Genomic DNA, 15,594 nt, shown 5'->3' with positions numbered 1-15,594 from the left:
AACGCCCAATGAGCTGCTGTTTTGCTGGAGGGTTGACTTTGGGCGGAAGCGGCTTTGTAGCCTAGGAGAAGCGAGATGGGGGTGAAGCTGGAGGTGTTTCGGGTCAGTGAGCTTTGCCCCGGGTGGACAGTTGGACTCCTCCGGGCCCTGAGGAGGAGGCTTTGGAAGGGAGGGGACTCCGGGAAAGAGGGCAATGTGGGGAGAGAGTTTCTGAGTTTTGAGAGGGATCTTTAAGGTTGGAAGCGGAGGGGGAGGGCTGGTGGGCGGCGGGGCGTCCGAGAGGAATGATGTGGGAAAGGGGCTCCAAGAAGGAAGGCTCCAGGCGCTGGGGAAGCTCGTGGGCTCCGGCTGGTTGTGCGTTTCTGATAGACCCCTGGGTTTAGGGGAATCGATTCCAAGTAATGAGGATTCCAGGGTCTGAAGATGCTCCAGGGATCTAACGGACGGGTGGGTCATGAGGTCTCACGAAGATGCCTTTGATTTTAGTACGGGGTTTTGTACTCTGAGTCAGGGGTCTTTCCGCGCTCGCGTGTGTGCGTACGTATGTGTGTGTGTGTCTTGGAGGGGGCGTTTCCCCAGACTTGGAGGAGGCTTTGAGGTCTCCTAAATTACTATTACTAGAGGTCTAGGCTCTAAGGTGTGAGGCTTCTGTGCCCGTGGTGGGAGTTCTGCGGTGCTTGGGGACCCTGAGGACGCACTCCGGTCTCCGTGGGAGGGTGGTCCTCCAAGCTCTGAGCAACCTGTGCGTGTTGTGGAAGAGCTTTAATCCCTGGCTCTGTTCATTGACCCCCTGCCCTTCCAGATGACACTCTACCTCACCTTCCCTGTGGCTATGTTCTGGATCGCTAATCAGGCCGGATGGTTTGAAGACTATGTCATACAGCGTAAGGTGGGCACAGGGAGAGTATTCATGGGTTCGTTCCAGGGCTGGGGGAGGGAATGGGGCACCAGCCTGCTGGGAACCAGTGTCTGCTTCCCACCAGCCAATTCTACCCTGGGCGGGGGGGCTCCGGAGGCTCCTGGCTCATGCTTCCAGCTGCTATTTTGTCCCCACAGAGGGAGCTGTGGCCACCTGAGAGGGAAGACCAGGTAAGTAACATACTCTTCTTCCCCCCTAAAGGGACAGAGGTGCCTGGATCCCTGTGGCCGGGATGGGTTTGGATGAAGATTTTTCTCTCAGTCCTGAGGAAAGAGAACTGAGAGCAGAGGGGTGTATAGTTTCTTTCTTGCCCTTTTCCTGAAAGGTGAAGCTAATACCACTTGGACCCTCGCTGTAATTGGTGCAGGGCTTCCAGCATAGACGCTGAACTCTGAGGCTGTGCCCTGGGGGAGTAAGGGGGTGAAGGGAAGGGGGTCCAGGCCCCCGAGGTGTGTGTCCTCCTCCTCTCCCATTCCACCCCCCCTTCTCCACCCCTCAGCGCCGGGAGCTAGAAGAATTCAAAGAGAGGATACGGAAGCAGCGGGAGGAGAAGCTCCTTCGTGCTGCCCAGCAGAGCTCCTGAATCCGAGCCCATCCACCCAAGAAAATACACATACACAGTTTCTTGTTTCTTGTGGAAGTGTTTTATTGTCTGTTTTCAGGGGCCAAGCAGGGCCCAGGATGGCTCAGGCCTTCATGGGGCTTGTGTCTGGGGTTGGGGGCTGCTGTTCCGACGAAAGCTGAGAGCAGTCGGGTCTTGAGGGGTGAGGAGGGGTTGGGGGCTGAGCGTCCCAGCTCGTTTCTGCACTCCGTCCTGTGGATGAAGAGGGGTCAGCCAGAGGGATGGATCACAGGAAGTGCCAGCCAAAGCTGACCCAGACATCGGGAGACGGTACCTGTGTGCCACCTCCTGCCGTTCACCCCTGCCGTCCCCCGGCTTCTACGTACATGAGTTACTCCTTTAGTTACCTCCCGAGTTACCATCTTTAGGGCAGTATTTGGGGTCTTGGGATCAGAACCCGGGGTACACGTGCATATGTGTGTTATGTGTGTCATAGACACACTAGTGTATGGAGGTGTGGGTCCCGTGTATAAACTCAGGTGCCCTCTTCCTCGGAGGTTTCTTCCCAGGAAGGGGGGCTGCTCATTCTGTCTTCCCTGAAACCCTGAGACAGGCAGGAGCCATGAGTTCCAGCCACGGCTCTAACATTCACATGCCTCCGGCCTGACCTTGGGCCCCTCTCAGCCCCGTCTGGGCCTTTGTCCTCACACCCGAAGTCGGGTATCCGATCGGCCAGGATCCTGTGCCTGGCATGGACCCAGGGTGGCCCTTTTACTAGGCACTTACACCTCTAAGGAGCACATTGTGGCTAGACATGAGGGTGAGGAAGGCTCCGTTTACTCCTGGCTCTGGGTGGGAGTCAGGGTCAGAGAGCTCAGCCTAGCAGGTGCCTGCTCAGCCCCAGCGGCACGTCACCTACCTTGGGGCCTATGGGCTGGAAGCCAGGCAGGCTGCTGACTGTCACACGCTGGTCATCCATACGGCGGCCCTGGGTACTGGCCAGCATGTCCATGAGACTGTCCATCTCGGGTGCAGGGCCACTCTCTGCGTTAAGCAGAGGCGTGCAGGGATGAACGTATACGCTGACTCCAGGGGACACAGCCGGAGCCCCCAACCCGCTCCTCCGCCCCCACTCGTTCTCCAGGAAGCGCGCTGGCCTCTCCCTCCCATCCCTTGCCCAGTGTTGCCATTTGCAGCTTGCTTCCTCAGACTCGTGCCTACAGGCCCCCCAGATGGCCACTCTCCCTGAATCCCTATGCCCTGCCCCGTTCATGCCCCCAAACATCACACCAGTCCCACCCTACCCCCTGCCCCCGTGCCCGTGCTCACGGCTCTCAGAAGTCGGGCCAGGCCCTGCCTGCAGCGAGCACCGCTGCTCCTCCATCCGGTCGCCCTGCACGTGGCTCAGCAGGTTGAAGAAGCCCTCCTGGTCTGGAGAGCCAGCCTGGGGGACAGACACACTCAGTCTAGCTGGCCTCTCAGCTGGGGAGCCCCTCCCCTCCCCTCCCCTCCCCGGCGCTCACCATGGTCCCCGCCGATGTGCTGCTCTGCAGAGCCGCTCAGAATGAGACCTGAGCCTCCTTCCCAATCCCGGCCCCTGCCCCAGGGGCCCCGCCAGCAGGGCCACTCCACGTGGTGCTGCCTCCAGGGAGAGGCTGCCGGTGCCAGCATCCTGACGTCCTAAATTGGGGCCTGACTGCAGGGTGGCCTGGGGGCTGGGATGTGACCCAGGGAAACATACCAAGGGCTGCCCCCGAATCCCAGCATCCCCCACCTCCCAGGGGTTAACACGAAGAGCCCTGACCTCTGCCCTGGGGCTGGGCTAGGCCCTTGGACCCCCATGCCCACCAGCGCTTCCTTGGGCAGCAACTGGGTCAGGGGTCCCAGGAGACTTGCTTGCTAATTAGGTGCCCTACAAACCAATTAGTCTTGTCATTCACAGGCCCTTGATTTAGGGATGTGTGGGGTGGAATCTGCTTACCTTGAGGCAGGGAGCCGAGGTCCCGTCTGCCTTCTCTTCCTGGTCCGTCATCGTGCCCGCGCCCCTCCCCTGGGTCCGTCCACTTCTCTGCTGGCCTCTGTCCCGGCCCTGTGCCAGAGAAGGCTTTTTAAAAGACTGGGATGTGGAGGGAGGCGTGGATACCCAGCCCCAAATCCCCAGCTCATGCCCCATCTGCTCCCACCCAAGCTTAAGCCCCATAAAGATGATCCAGATAATTGTTTTTTGCAGCAGGGCACAGTGCTGCTGTGGGGGCAGGAGACAGGGTGACCTGGGTTTGGGATCTTGTGCAGCAGGACTCACTGGGCCCCAAGAACTCTCAGTGGGGCTCAGCAGCAGGCCAGAGCAGTGTCCCCCCCACGATGGAGTACAGGGGCTGGTTGGCACCGCTGGGAGAGGTCAGGCCACCAGGGCAGCTCAGGCGGGGTCTGTAGCCCTCCAGTGGGAAGCAGAGTGAGAAAGGCTGACCCAGCTGGTAGGGCTGTTGCCAGCCGCAGGTGGTAGGGGAAGGAGGTGGACTTGAGGACCACTGAGGCACCACCAGGCTGAGTAGCTCCACCTTGGTCTCCCGGCCACCCCTTCCAGTCCCTGGGTCTGGTTGCCCACCACCGGCCCTAATACCAGAAGGTCTGGGATTTCCCCACCCCCACCACCTTTTTAAAGGTTTTATTTATTTTAGAGAGCAAGAGAGAGCATAAGCTGGGGGCAGGGGGAGTAGGGGCAGAAGGAGATGCAGACTGAGCAGGGATCCCAATGCGGGGCTCGATCCCAGGATCCTGGGATCATGACCTGAGCCGAAGGCAGACACTTAACCAGCTGAGCCACCCAGGTGTCCCAAAAAGGCCTGGGATTTCCTGTCCTGCCACCAATGTCAGGTTGAGCTTTCTCCTGAGACCTGTCATCTCAGTACCTGGGGATGGCAGGCAAGGAGGAGCTCCCTGCCCCCTCCCCCAAGCACCTATGGCCTCCTTTCAGTGGCCTGGGAGAGGGTGCCACTGGGAGGAACCCACGGGCACCCCATCCCCTACCCAAGATGCCTTTCTAGAAACCAGTTAAAACCTCTCCTCAGAGTAAATGGGCCGCACTGTCACCACACCTGCCCAAGCACAAAGCTCAGTCCTCTTCCCCAGGCAATGCTTCCCCATCTGGGCCCCCGCCTGCACCCTGTCGGCAGCCCCGCATCCTCGATGTCAGCGGGATGCCCTGCTCTTCCGCAGGTGTACTAGTTTACTGCTGTCTTAACAAAGTCACAAACTGGGGGACTTAGAGCAACAGATGATTGTCACACAGTTCTGGAGGCCGGAGCCAGAAGTTGGGGCGTTGGCGGTACCGTGCTCCTGAGACCCGTAGGGGAGGGTCCTTCCTTTCCTCTCCCTGGCTCCTCAGGGTTGCAGGCAGCCCTTGGTGCTCCTTGGCTGGTCGCTGCAGTATTTCAGCCTCTGGCTCTGTTGTCATGTGACATTCCTCTCTGTCCCTGTCTCCACATGGCCGTCACAAGACATGGAAACCAGTCGCGTTGTGTTAGAGGTTCCTGCTACGACTCTTTCTCCAAATAAGGTCACAATCTCAAGTACCAGAGCTTGGGCCTTCAACCTGTCTTGGGGGAGGATGGACAGGATACCATTCAGCCATTAGCAGCAGAAGACCCTGGTCACCCGGCCAGAATCCAGTGGGGGGTGGTAGACCCTCCAGACTTCCATCCCCAGGGGACAGACTGAGAAGCTGCAGGGGGTGTCACGGCCTCCCAGCTCCTCCCTTTGCCCCTGCAATCCACCCTTCCCCTCCAGGAGCTGCAGGGATGCCCTCCTTTCCCTGCTCAGAACTCTCCCTTGGTTCCCGTTGCCCTCAGGAGAAAACGCCACAGAGTAATGGAACGTTCTAAAATTGGGGACGGACGCACAACTCTGAACATGCTAAAAGGCATTGAATTGTACTCTCAGTGACTGTGCTATGTGAATTATATCTCAACAAAGCTATGAAAGAAAGAAAATACAAGGGGCGCCTGGGTGGCTCAGTGGGGTTAGCCTCTGCCTTCGGCTCAGGTCATGGTCTCAGGGTCCTGGGATCGAGCCCTGCATCAGGCTCTCTGCTCAGCAGGGAGCCTGCTTCCCCCATCCCCGACCTCTCTCTCTGCCTACTTGTGATCTCTGTCAAATAAATAAGATCTTTTTTATGGGCGCCTGGATGTCTCAGTGGGTTAAAGCCTCTGCCTTCGGCTCAGATCATGATACCAGGGGCCTGGGATCCAGCCCTGCAAATGGGCTTTCTGCTCGGCAGGGAGCCTGCTTCCTCCTCTTTCTTGCCTGCCTCTCTGCCTACTTGCGATCTCTGTCTGTCAAATAAATAAATAAAATCTTAAAAAAAAAAAAAAAGAAGAAGAAGAAGAAGAAAGAAAAAACAAAGGAATGGAGGGAGGTAGGAAAACATGGAAGAAAACCCCAAATCCTACCTAGAGTGGCCAGCAATCCTGGTTTACCCAAGACTTTCTCAGTTTTAGCTCTGGAAGTCCTGTGTCCTGGAAACTTCTCAATCCCAGGCAAATTGGGCTGGGTCAGTCCTCCCTTTTCCCACAGAGGTCTGGCCTCCAAGCTCACCTCACTTCCCAATGCTCCTCCAGCCACATCCCCTTCTCTCTGCCTGCATCGCTGCATGGCTCCTTGACGTCGTTCAGGTTAAATCGACACGTCACCCTGTGAGTGTCCCCCCTCTGGTACCACACACGATAAACCGCCCCCCCAACCTGGCGTGTGCTCTCACATCACTATTTCCGTTAGAGCAGAACTGACCATTTTCTCTCCCCCTTCCACTTCACCTTAAGTGCCACATGGCAGATCTAGTTTTTATTCACTAATTGAATTAGTGAATTGCCTGTCCCATGTAAGTGGCAAAGGGCCAAGCCCCAGACTCATTACCTTTTTTTTTTCTTTTTTTTCTTTTTTTTTTCTTTAAGATTTATTTATTTGAGAGCAAAAGAGCATGAACAGGGGAAGGGCAGAGGGAGAAGCAGACTCCCTGCTAAGCAGAGAACCTGACATGGGGCTCCAACCCAGGACCCTGGCGTTATAACCTGAGCCAAAGGCAGACTGCTTAACCGACCGAGTCATGCAGGTGCCCCATCCAGACCAACTCTTAATAAACATGGCCAAATGAAGGAACCAGTTCTGGACTCTGCATTCACACCCGTGCATCACACCTGAGATACGGGACCTCTTTTGGATGGGTGCTGCTGGACTGTGCCCTCTGTGTGGCAAGGCGGCAGCCATTGCTGGGGCACAGCAGGAGCAGGCCATGAACTTTCGAGTCAAGTGTGAATTGAGTGTGTGTGTAAGTGTGCAAGGGGTTGAGCATGCTGCTGAGCCCACGGGTTCATCAGCAGAGAGATGTGATTATCAGCCCGTGAGGGCAAGGCTATGACAAGCGGCCCCCCTCGGACAGAGTCCAGGTTCAGATCCCAGCAGGCGTATTCATCCTGTGGTCCTAGACAAGGGTCCCGCTGAGCCGCGGTTTCATTGTCTATACCGCACTCCCTGTCAGGGCTTCTCCAGGGATGGAGTGAGAATCCGGCACAGGTCCTTGGCACACAGTGGGTGCTGGTTTAGCTTCAACCCTCCCTCCAGGCTTTCTCGTGAGTTGATCACATGTTGTCCAGCCCGCGGCTACGCTCTGCGGAACAGAAGGTGAGTGGGTCACCGGCTTATGGCCCCGCGGCCCCGGATGGGCACACAGCATCCGTCAGCCGTGGAGAAACTTCTGACAGGGTGGTAGCCGCGTCTGGGAGAGATTAAAGCGTTGTTTCCCCGCGATCCCACTTGCTCGCTGCACGCAAGCACGGAAGGTGTGTCTGAGCTCACGTCTGCGTGTGTCGTCGGGGCGCCCCTCCAGCGACTCCGCACTTGTCTGCGTGGACACATCGGCCCGCCCACTCTGCACGGGACCCATGTTCCTCTCCGAGGACCGGTGGGGGAGGGGCCAGCTCCGCGGGGCGGGGTCCAGGTGGCTGACGCGCGGGGCCACGCCCCCACCTTGGGACAGACCCGGAAGCGGTGGCGGCGCCCCTGGGGGAAGATGGCGCCCTCGGGGCTGAAGGCGGTGGTGGGGGAAAGTGAGTGCGTCTTCTGGGGGGGCGGGGGCCGGGGGTGCACGAACGCTGGGACGCCGGCGGCGGGGATTTGGCGTCCCGGCTGGGCGTTGAGCACCTGATCCTCGAGGGGGCGGGCGGGGACTCGGTCCTGCTGGACATCCCGGCTCTCCCGTGCCGGAGCTAAACAAAGTTGGGAGACTGGACTCCCGGGACCCAGGGGGATCCGGCTAGGGGTGGCGTAGGCAGGCGCCAGGGCTTGCAGGCCCGGACCCCCTAGGCTGCGGGCGGGGAGAGGGCGCAGCTGGACGCCCGACTGCCGGGTCTTCGAGCCTGGCAGAGTCCGGGGGGGCCTGGACTCTTGGACTGGGGCCCGGGCTGGGTGCGCTGGTCAACTGCCCCAGGTGGTGTGAGAGCTTGGGGGTTGTGGTCAGGCCAATGTCCAGGCCCGGGGGGTGGGGGACACCTTCCTTCTTGCCGGGTCCCCACGAACCTCACGCAGCGTGAGGACTCGGGCGTCTCCGGCGTGGGTCGGGGCTCTTTGGGAGAGGGGTGGAGGTCGCCCCTTCCCCCATCTCAAGTAGTTCCGGCCTCAGAACTCCTTCCTGCTCCTTCCGCCCTGGCGGTCCTGATAAGAGTGGACATGACACTCTGGGCGGGCGGGGCTACCCTGTCCCTTCTGCTTCTCCCTCCGCAAGGCAGGGCAGACTATGGCTCAAACCCCTAGCACCCCAGCCCAAAGCGGAGCCTCCTACACGAGGTTAATGCGGCGAAGCTAGGCCTGCTTCAGAGCAGGGAGTCAGGGGTCCTGCAAGGAAACTGATGGAGGTTGGGAGGGGGCGGTCTGGCTTCGAGGCCCCCACCAGGAGAACTCAAGGCTGCGATGGCGAGGCTGAGAGCTGGGCTCTGGAGGGAGGTAGACCCGTACATGAACTCTAACTTTTCAGTTACTCGTTCATCTAACGCATATTTGTTATTGAGTGACTACTTAAACCCCAGGGACTTAGCCATTTAGGGCTGAGGGTGCTTAGGCTGGTCACCCGTCCTCTGAACCTGTTTCCCTATCTGTAAGTTGGGGGTCACCCTAGGGGTGCCCTCCCAAGACTGATGAGAGAAGTAAACAGGACTGAAGACGGAGGCCCAGCCCCGAGACTCAGAAGGCTCGGGGCCGTGTTGGGGCCAGCGAATCCAATATCCTGAGCCCGCTCTACCTTTCCCGCAGAAATTCTGAGCGGAGTCATTCGGAGTGTCAAAAAGGATGGGGAGTGGAAGGTATGGGGTTGGCAGAATGCCTTGTCCAGACCCATGTGGGAGGCCCTGACTGTGGGACCCATAAGTACTCCTGGGGAGGCCGCTAGTCCAGGGGGTTGGGGTGGTGTGTGGGTGTGTGGCACGCTGCGGTCGGGTCCTCCCATCCAGCCAGCTCTTGAAGCCGTCAGTCCTGCCCGCCACCCCAGCCCTACCTCGGGGGCAGCTGGAACCTCTCCTGCCCACTCCTCAGTCCATCAGTCGTTCTGTCCATCCATCCGGGCAGGTACTCATCATGGACCATCCAAGCATGCGCATCTTGTCCTCCTGCTGCAAGATGTCAGACATCCTGGCTGAGGGCATTACAAGTGAGTGGACACCCCCACCCCATGCTGCCCAGATGGGACCTGAGCATGGGGTCGGTCCCCTAATGCCCAGAATGTGTCACTTTCTATGGAGGACCCCTAGAGGGGGATGGCTGTGACCTTGAACATGCTGAACCCTGCCATGTAACCCTTAGCCATGTGCCCCACAGGCGGGTATCTCCCCTTAGGCGCCGAGGGTGTCCACTCCCCCTGCCTTGCCATCCAGCCCTCTTGCCCAAGTGTCCGACTCTCCGAGTCTGAGATTCTCCATGAGCCCTAGTCCCAGTGCCACCTACATACGGCCCTTTCTCTGTTCCTGCTAGTTGTTGAAGACATCAACAAACGGCGAGAACCCATCCCTAGTTTGGAGGCCATTTATTTGCTGAGCCCCACGGAGAAGGTGCCGGTGTGAACGAGTGTGTGTGTGTGTAGATGCATGCCTCTGTGCATGTCTGCACATGGTGGCGGGGGGGTGGGGGGACAGGCCGTGGCTGGGAGGCTGGGGCAGGGCTCTGGAGGGGCAGGACCAGGCTCGGACAATGGTCTGCCCACCTCCCCCCCCCCCCCGCCCCCCAGTCAGTACAGGCCCTGATCGCCGACTTCCGGGGGACTCCAACCTTCACCTACAAAGCAGCACACATCTTCTTCACTGACAGTGAGTGAAACAGGCAGGGGGCAGGGGGCGGGGCAGGGGCGTGGGGCCACTCTAGCCTCATGCCCTCTCTTGCCACCCCAGCCTGCCCTGAGCCCCTTTTCAGTGAGCTGGGCCGCTCCCGTCTAGCCAAGGTGGTGAAGACGCTGAAAGAGATCCACCTGGCCTTCCTCCCCTATGAGGCCCAGGTACGGTCGAGGCTGGTCTGGGGTGGGGGGCGGGAGCCGGTGACCAAACAGCCTGGGTTCCCCCGGAAAGACACTGAATCCAGTAAAGAAGGGGGCCTTCGGGTCAGAAAGGAAAGCAGCCAACACAGAGGGGCCCAAGTTCTTCCCACCAAGGGGGAGGGGCCCGGGCTGTTTCTCTGCCTCCTGCGGGCATCAGTTGAAAGCAGCCTGGCCTGCCTCCTGGATGGCGAGGCGGGTTCCAGAGCCCAGGGGAAGCCCCGGGGAGCTGCAGGTGCTGGAGGCTGTGTGCAGGCCAGGGGTGCACCCAGAGCAGTAGCCCCGACTCTTATGCCCCCCCAGGTGTTTTCCCTGGATGCTCCCCACAGCACCTACAACCTCTACTGCCCCTTCCGGGTGGGGGAGCGGGCCCGGCAGATCGAGGCACTGGCCCAGCAGATTGCCACACTGTGCGCCACACTGCAGGAGTACCCGGCCATCCGCTACCGCAAGTGGGGACCCCCCCCCGGCCGCCCCCGCCCTGACCCCATCCTGCCTGCAGCCTTGAACCTCACTTTTGACCCCAGTCCTTGTCTTTGCCCGGGGCCCAACTCCCATCTCTAACCCTTTCCTTGACCTCCCGCGTGGGCCTGGCCCTCTTCTGCCCCAAGCCTGAGGCCCCCATGTCTGCCCACCCCACCCCCCCAGGGGCCCAGAGGTCACGGCGCAGCTGGCCCACGCAGTCCTGGCCAAGCTGAATGCCTTCAAGGCAGACAATCCCAGTCTGGGCGAGGTAAGGGGGCCTGCGGGGGAGGAGGGGGTGAAGCCGCGACTGAGGAAGGACAGGGTCAAGATCCTCGTCCCTGCCCACCGTCCCCCCAGGGCCCGGAAAAAACCCGCTCACAGCTACTCATCATGGACCGGGGGGCGGACCCCGTGTCCCCACTGCTGCATGAACTCACCTTCCAGGCGATGGCCTATGACCTGCTGAACATCGAACAGGACACGTACAAGTACGCAGAGCCCAGGGACACTAACCCGGGCACATCAGCTCCCGCGACCCTCCTCGGCTGCTTGCCCTGACCCTCCGTGTCCCGCAGGTACGAGACCACGGGGCTGAGCGAGGCCCGCGAGAAGGCTGTGCTGCTGGACGAGGACGATGACCTCTGGGTGGAGCTGCGGCACATGCACATCGCCGACGTGTCCAAGTGCGTGGGCCACTCCGTGTCCCCAGTCGCGTCCCCTCCCCCACCCCGCATTGTGGGTCATGTGCATGGTCTTTGGCCCTGGGTGAGCGCCCCCCCCCGCAAGCCACGCCCCTCAGCCGACTCCTCAGTGTGGCCTTGCCCATGGTCTAGTCCAGGGACGCATGTGTCCCCTGGCTCCGGCGTCCCGGCTGTGTGACACCCCACATCCCCCGCACACACTGCTGTCAGACTACAGCCTTGGCGCCAGTCTCCAACCCACCCCTGCTCACTCTTCACACTCTTCACCACCAGGAGGGTCACGGAGCTTCTGAAGACGTTCTGTGAGAGCAAGAGGCTGACCACGGACAAGGTAGGGGCGGGCCCGCGTCTGGATGGGCAGCTGGGGCAGAGAGGCCTGTGCGCCATCGAGTGGAGGCGGGGCCCCAGTCCCGTGGCCGAGCCCGGAGTGGGATCTGGGGTGCGCAGGGCCAGGCCTCACGGCCTCCCTGTCCCCAGGCCAACATCAAAGACCTGTCCCACATCCTGAAAAAGATGCCGCAGTACCAGAAGGAGCTGAACAAGGTGAGCCTGGGCGGGGAACCTGGGTGGGGGACAGGGACTCAGTTTCTGTCACCCCCCCAACTTCCTCCTCCCACCCCGCAGTATTCCACGCACCTGCATTTAGCCGACGACTGCATGAAGCACTTCAAGGGTCCCGTGGAGAAGCTGTGCGGTGTGGAGCAGGTGGGGGCGGGCCTGGGTCGGGGGTGGGGCCTCAGAGACCTGCCTGTAGAGGGGGCGGGTCTGCAGGGGAGGAGCCTTGGAGAGGTGTGGCCCGTGAGGGGGCGGGGCTTCCGGAGAACTGTGATAGGGACTGTGATGGGGCTCCGCCCTGGGAGAGAGGCGGTCCTGGGACAACGTTGCCGTCTATGGGGTGGGCGGGTCCATAGAGGGGGTAGGAACCGGATAAGGGGTGGGGCCTGTGGAGAGGTCGGGGTCTTGAGAGGGGCGGGGCCTGTGGATAAAACCTTCAGAGACCTGGTGGTAGGAAGAAGGCCCTCCCCAAGGTCTTGGCGGGACTCTGGGGGTGGCCCAGCTCTGGAAGCCCACCGACCCCTGGCAGGACTTGGCCATGGGCTCAGACGCAGAAGGTGAGAAGATCAAGGATGCCATGAAGCTGATCGTGCCGGTGCTGCTGGATACGGCGGTGCCGGCCTATGACAAGATTCGGGTCCTGCTGCTGTACATCCTTCTACGGAACGGTGGGTTGGGGGCCTGGGAAGACCTCCGGAGACCTCCATTCACGGGGGTCTGCAGTGGTCCTGGGACTCTCTCAACCCCACAGTTTTCCCGACCTTGGGATGTCCCCATTCAACAGGCACACTAGACCCGACAGATACACCCACCTCAACCCTGAGAACCCCCGCCATTGATCTGGGGGCACTCTCACTGACATGAGGGCTCCACTGACATAGCGACCCCCAAACCTGACTCCTCCAAACTTGGCCCCATCAACTAATTTGGGACCCCCATCTCTCCCCTCTGGGATCCCCATCCAGAATTCTAGCATCCTCTCCTGAGGACCCCCCCATCACAGTCTTGGGACCTCCTCTCGCCACCCTCAAACCCCTTCACCCAGGAACCCCGTGGCCACCTTTTGTCTCCCTGCCCTCTCTGAGCCAGCCCCCCGCATGAGGGTCCCATCCCTAGAAGCCACCTGTCCTCCTCCTCCAGGTGTGAGTGAGGAGAACCTGGCCAAGCTGATCCAGCACGCCAACGTGCAGACACACAGCAGCCTCATCCGGAACCTGGAGCAGCTGGGGGGCACGGTCACCAACCCCGGGGTATGCTGGCAGCAAGCCGTTAGGGTCAGACTGGGCGGAGGGCAAATGTGGGCATGGGGGGCGGTGCCTCGGAGTCAGAGCCTGGGACCTGGGAGCCCGGGGCCTCCAAAGCATGGTGGGGCGCTGGAAGGACAGGGAGGTCTGCGCAGGGTCAGGTCTGGGGACCAGCGGGCGCCGCAGCTGTCCCCAGCCATGGGTTGCATGATAAACGGGTGAGGTGTAGCCAGAGCTGTGGTCCCGCTGGTGGTGCGGTGTGGGGTGTGTGGCCGGAGTCCCAGGGGACGGAGAGCAGGGTCACCAGCACACAGTCGACCATGGGCTTCTGGAGGACTCAGAGGACCGCCCCCCCCCCCGCACACCCCCACCCCAAACTCACCCACACAGCAGCTTCTTGTACTCAGCTGTCTGCTTAGCCTCTCCTGTCTCTCTCTGGCCCCGTGTGTCCCACCTCCCCTGACCCTGCCTCCACTGCTGGGGTGGCTCTCCTGTCCCCTCACCTGTTGCTCATCTCTCTCCCAGCCCCTGTCACCCTGCCCCCACCTCCCCATTTCTCTGTTTCTCCACGCCTTTCGGCCTCTGTCTCCACCTGTCTGTCTGCTCTCTTTGCCACAGGTTTCAGTCTCCCGGGCTCTGAATCTCTTTTTCCTTCTCATTCACTGTTCTCTCCCCCTCCCCTCCCCCCCCAACCCTCTCTCCTTCTCTCACCTTCTTCCCGCTCTCTCTGCTTCTCGGCTCCATTTCTCCATCTTTCTCTGCAGCCCCTCCTCTAGCCAGATGAGTCCCCAGTCCTGCCCGTGACCCACCTCCTTCTCCCCCATCCGCCCCCGCCCCCGCCCCCGCGCCCCGCCTGTAGGGCTCTGGCACCTCAAGCCGGCTAGAGCGGAGGGAGCGCTTGGAGCCCACCTATCAGCTGTCCCGCTGGACCCCAGTCATCAAGGATGTGATGGAGGTACCACTGGTGGGGCCTCACCTCCCCCTGCCTCCCCCCACCCCCACCATGGCAAGTCCGGCCCTGGTCTAGGCCGTGGCTCAGTCCTCTTCATGTCACAGTGCTAAGCCTCAGGGCTTAAAGGAAAATCCCTCATTATGGGCATCCCCCTGGCATCCGATCTGCTCTGCTGTTGGGGGGGGGTCCCCAAGCCCACACCGGAGGAATTAGGAAAGTGGGGGGGGCACCTCAAGGGGGAGCCGCATTTCCTGTCCAAGCACTGGCCCCTTTGTCCTCCTCAGGTCTCTTCCCCCTGCCGCCCGCCCTCCCCGAGAAACCCCCGTGTTCCCGCCTCACCCTCCCCACCACCAGCCCCTACCCGTCCTGGGAGCCCAAAGGAGCAACAGGCAAAAAGGACCAGGCCTGGGCCCGCTGTTCCTCTGGCCCCTGGCACCTCTGCCCACTTGGGGGCCCAGCAGCCTTGCCCCGCCCACCCCCGTGGAGCCCGGATGTCCTCACCTGAAGCTGTGAGGCTGTCCTGAGCCTTCCTCTCTGGCTCCCAGGATGCCGTGGAGGACCGGCTGGACCGAAAGCTGTGGCCCTTCGTGTCCGACCCCGCCCCCACATCCAGCTCCCAGGCTGCTGTGAGGTGAGGGCCCCCGGGGGCCGCCTCCTGCCCCACGCCCAGGCCCATGGAGATGAGGGGTGTGGCAGTGCGGGGGAGAGTCTCCTGCCCGGACTGACCTGTGCCCGTCTCCCCCTGCACAGTGCCCGCTTCGGCCACTGGCACAAGAGCAAGGCCGGCGTGGAGACGCGGGCCGGGCCGCGGCTCATCATCTACGTCCTGGGCGGCGTGGCAATGTCAGAGATGAGGGCCGCCTACGAGGTGACCAGGGCCACCGATGGCAAGTGGGAGGTCCTCATTGGTGAGAAGCCAGGGCTGGGGTACCCTGGGTGCCGGGGCTGGACTCCTACGTGCTTTAGAGGGTCGGGCTGGCAGGGGACTCCCTGTTGGGTCCCCAAACCCTGGAGCCTGTGCAGGGCCTGTGTCGGGGAGCCCTGGGTGAGTGACTGGAAACTCCTGACTTTCTGAGGGGCTGGGGCTTGGGTTCCCACGGAAGGGGTCCCCTGGGGGCTGGACTCCTATGTTTCTAGGGAGTCTAGACTTCTTAGATCCACCTCCCCAACCCTCCCTCGCTGCCCAGGCTCCTCGCACATTCTCACCCCGACACGCTTCCTGGATGACCTCAAGACGCTGGACCAGAAGCTGGAGGACATTGCCTTGCCCTGACCCGCCCCCCTCCATCCCCAAAGAAATAAACTCCTCCTCCCTTCTCTCCTCCCGCCGCGCCCACCTCGCCTTCTTTCTGATGGAGCTGACCTGGGCCCGCCTCCCGTGGGCCCTCCTCCCTGACCTGTCCCTCAGGACCCACTCTTGTCCTGCCAGAAGGCGTCTTAAGCTGAGATGAAGCTTAAGAATTGGGCCTCGTTTGAACACTGGCCCTGAGAGGGACTAGCTGTAAGGCCTTGGCCGGCGTCCTGGGTTCTCTGTCCACCCAAAACACGGGCCTCTTTGCGAACGAGGTAGAGATCGTGCCAGAAAGCTGATGGCGTGAGGCCGTGACCGCCGCTGTTCCTCCATCTTGAG

The 15,594-nt window shown here is 61.1% G+C and overlaps 3 protein-coding genes across 5 annotated transcripts; 2 read left to right on the top strand and 1 right to left on the bottom strand.

Moving 5' to 3' along the window:
- Nucleotides 1-8: 8 nt before the first annotated feature.
- LOC116571579 (protein PET100 homolog, mitochondrial) lies at nucleotides 9-1,554 on the top strand. Of its 2 annotated transcripts, none has more exons than XM_032309573.1 (4): nucleotides 9-102; nucleotides 803-889; nucleotides 1,057-1,089; nucleotides 1,419-1,554. In XM_032309573.1, exons 1-4 carry the CDS (start codon nucleotides 76-78, stop codon nucleotides 1,500-1,502), a joined length of 231 nt encoding a protein of 76 aa, XP_032165464.1. In that variant the 5' UTR covers nucleotides 9-75; the 3' UTR covers nucleotides 1,503-1,554. The 2 variants fall into 2 exon arrangements, with proteins under 2 accessions (XP_032165464.1, XP_032165473.1); XM_032309582.1 differs by lacking the exon at nucleotides 9-102 and adding an exon at nucleotides 123-447.
- Nucleotides 1,545-3,072, bottom strand: PCP2 (Purkinje cell protein 2). Its single transcript, XM_032309542.1, has 4 exons — nucleotides 3,005-3,072; nucleotides 2,811-2,925; nucleotides 2,401-2,525; nucleotides 1,545-1,733 (listed from the first exon to the last, which is right to left on the bottom strand). The coding sequence occupies exons 1-4, from the start codon at nucleotides 3,005-3,007 to the stop codon at nucleotides 1,614-1,616; spliced, it is 363 nt and encodes a 120-aa protein (XP_032165433.1). The 5' UTR covers nucleotides 3,008-3,072; the 3' UTR covers nucleotides 1,545-1,613.
- Nucleotides 3,073-7,475: 4,403 nt separating this feature from the next.
- On the top strand, nucleotides 7,476-15,285 carry STXBP2 (syntaxin binding protein 2). 2 transcript variants are annotated; one of them, XM_032309448.1, is made up of 19 exons: nucleotides 7,476-7,582; nucleotides 8,781-8,830; nucleotides 9,093-9,174; nucleotides 9,495-9,571; nucleotides 9,748-9,826; nucleotides 9,908-10,011; nucleotides 10,351-10,499; nucleotides 10,696-10,780; nucleotides 10,870-11,000; nucleotides 11,088-11,195; nucleotides 11,487-11,544; nucleotides 11,691-11,756; nucleotides 11,838-11,918; nucleotides 12,298-12,436; nucleotides 12,909-13,018; nucleotides 13,872-13,967; nucleotides 14,510-14,595; nucleotides 14,715-14,872; nucleotides 15,152-15,285. In XM_032309448.1, exons 1-19 carry the CDS (start codon nucleotides 7,546-7,548, stop codon nucleotides 15,235-15,237), a joined length of 1,782 nt encoding a protein of 593 aa, XP_032165339.1. In that variant the 5' UTR covers nucleotides 7,476-7,545; the 3' UTR covers nucleotides 15,238-15,285. The 2 variants fall into 2 exon arrangements, with proteins under 2 accessions (XP_032165339.1, XP_032165342.1); XM_032309451.1 differs by having other exon boundaries at nucleotides 7,525-7,586.
- The last annotated feature ends 309 nt before the right edge of the window (nucleotides 15,286-15,594 follow it).

Source organism: Mustela erminea, chromosome 1 (genome assembly GCF_009829155.1).
Source record: "Mustela erminea isolate mMusErm1 chromosome 1, mMusErm1.Pri, whole genome shotgun sequence".
In the NCBI taxonomy this organism is placed as follows: domain Eukaryota; kingdom Metazoa; phylum Chordata; class Mammalia; order Carnivora; family Mustelidae; genus Mustela; species Mustela erminea.
The sequence above is the reverse complement of the archived record's forward strand: the minus strand, read 5'-3'. Positions and strand labels throughout refer to the sequence as shown.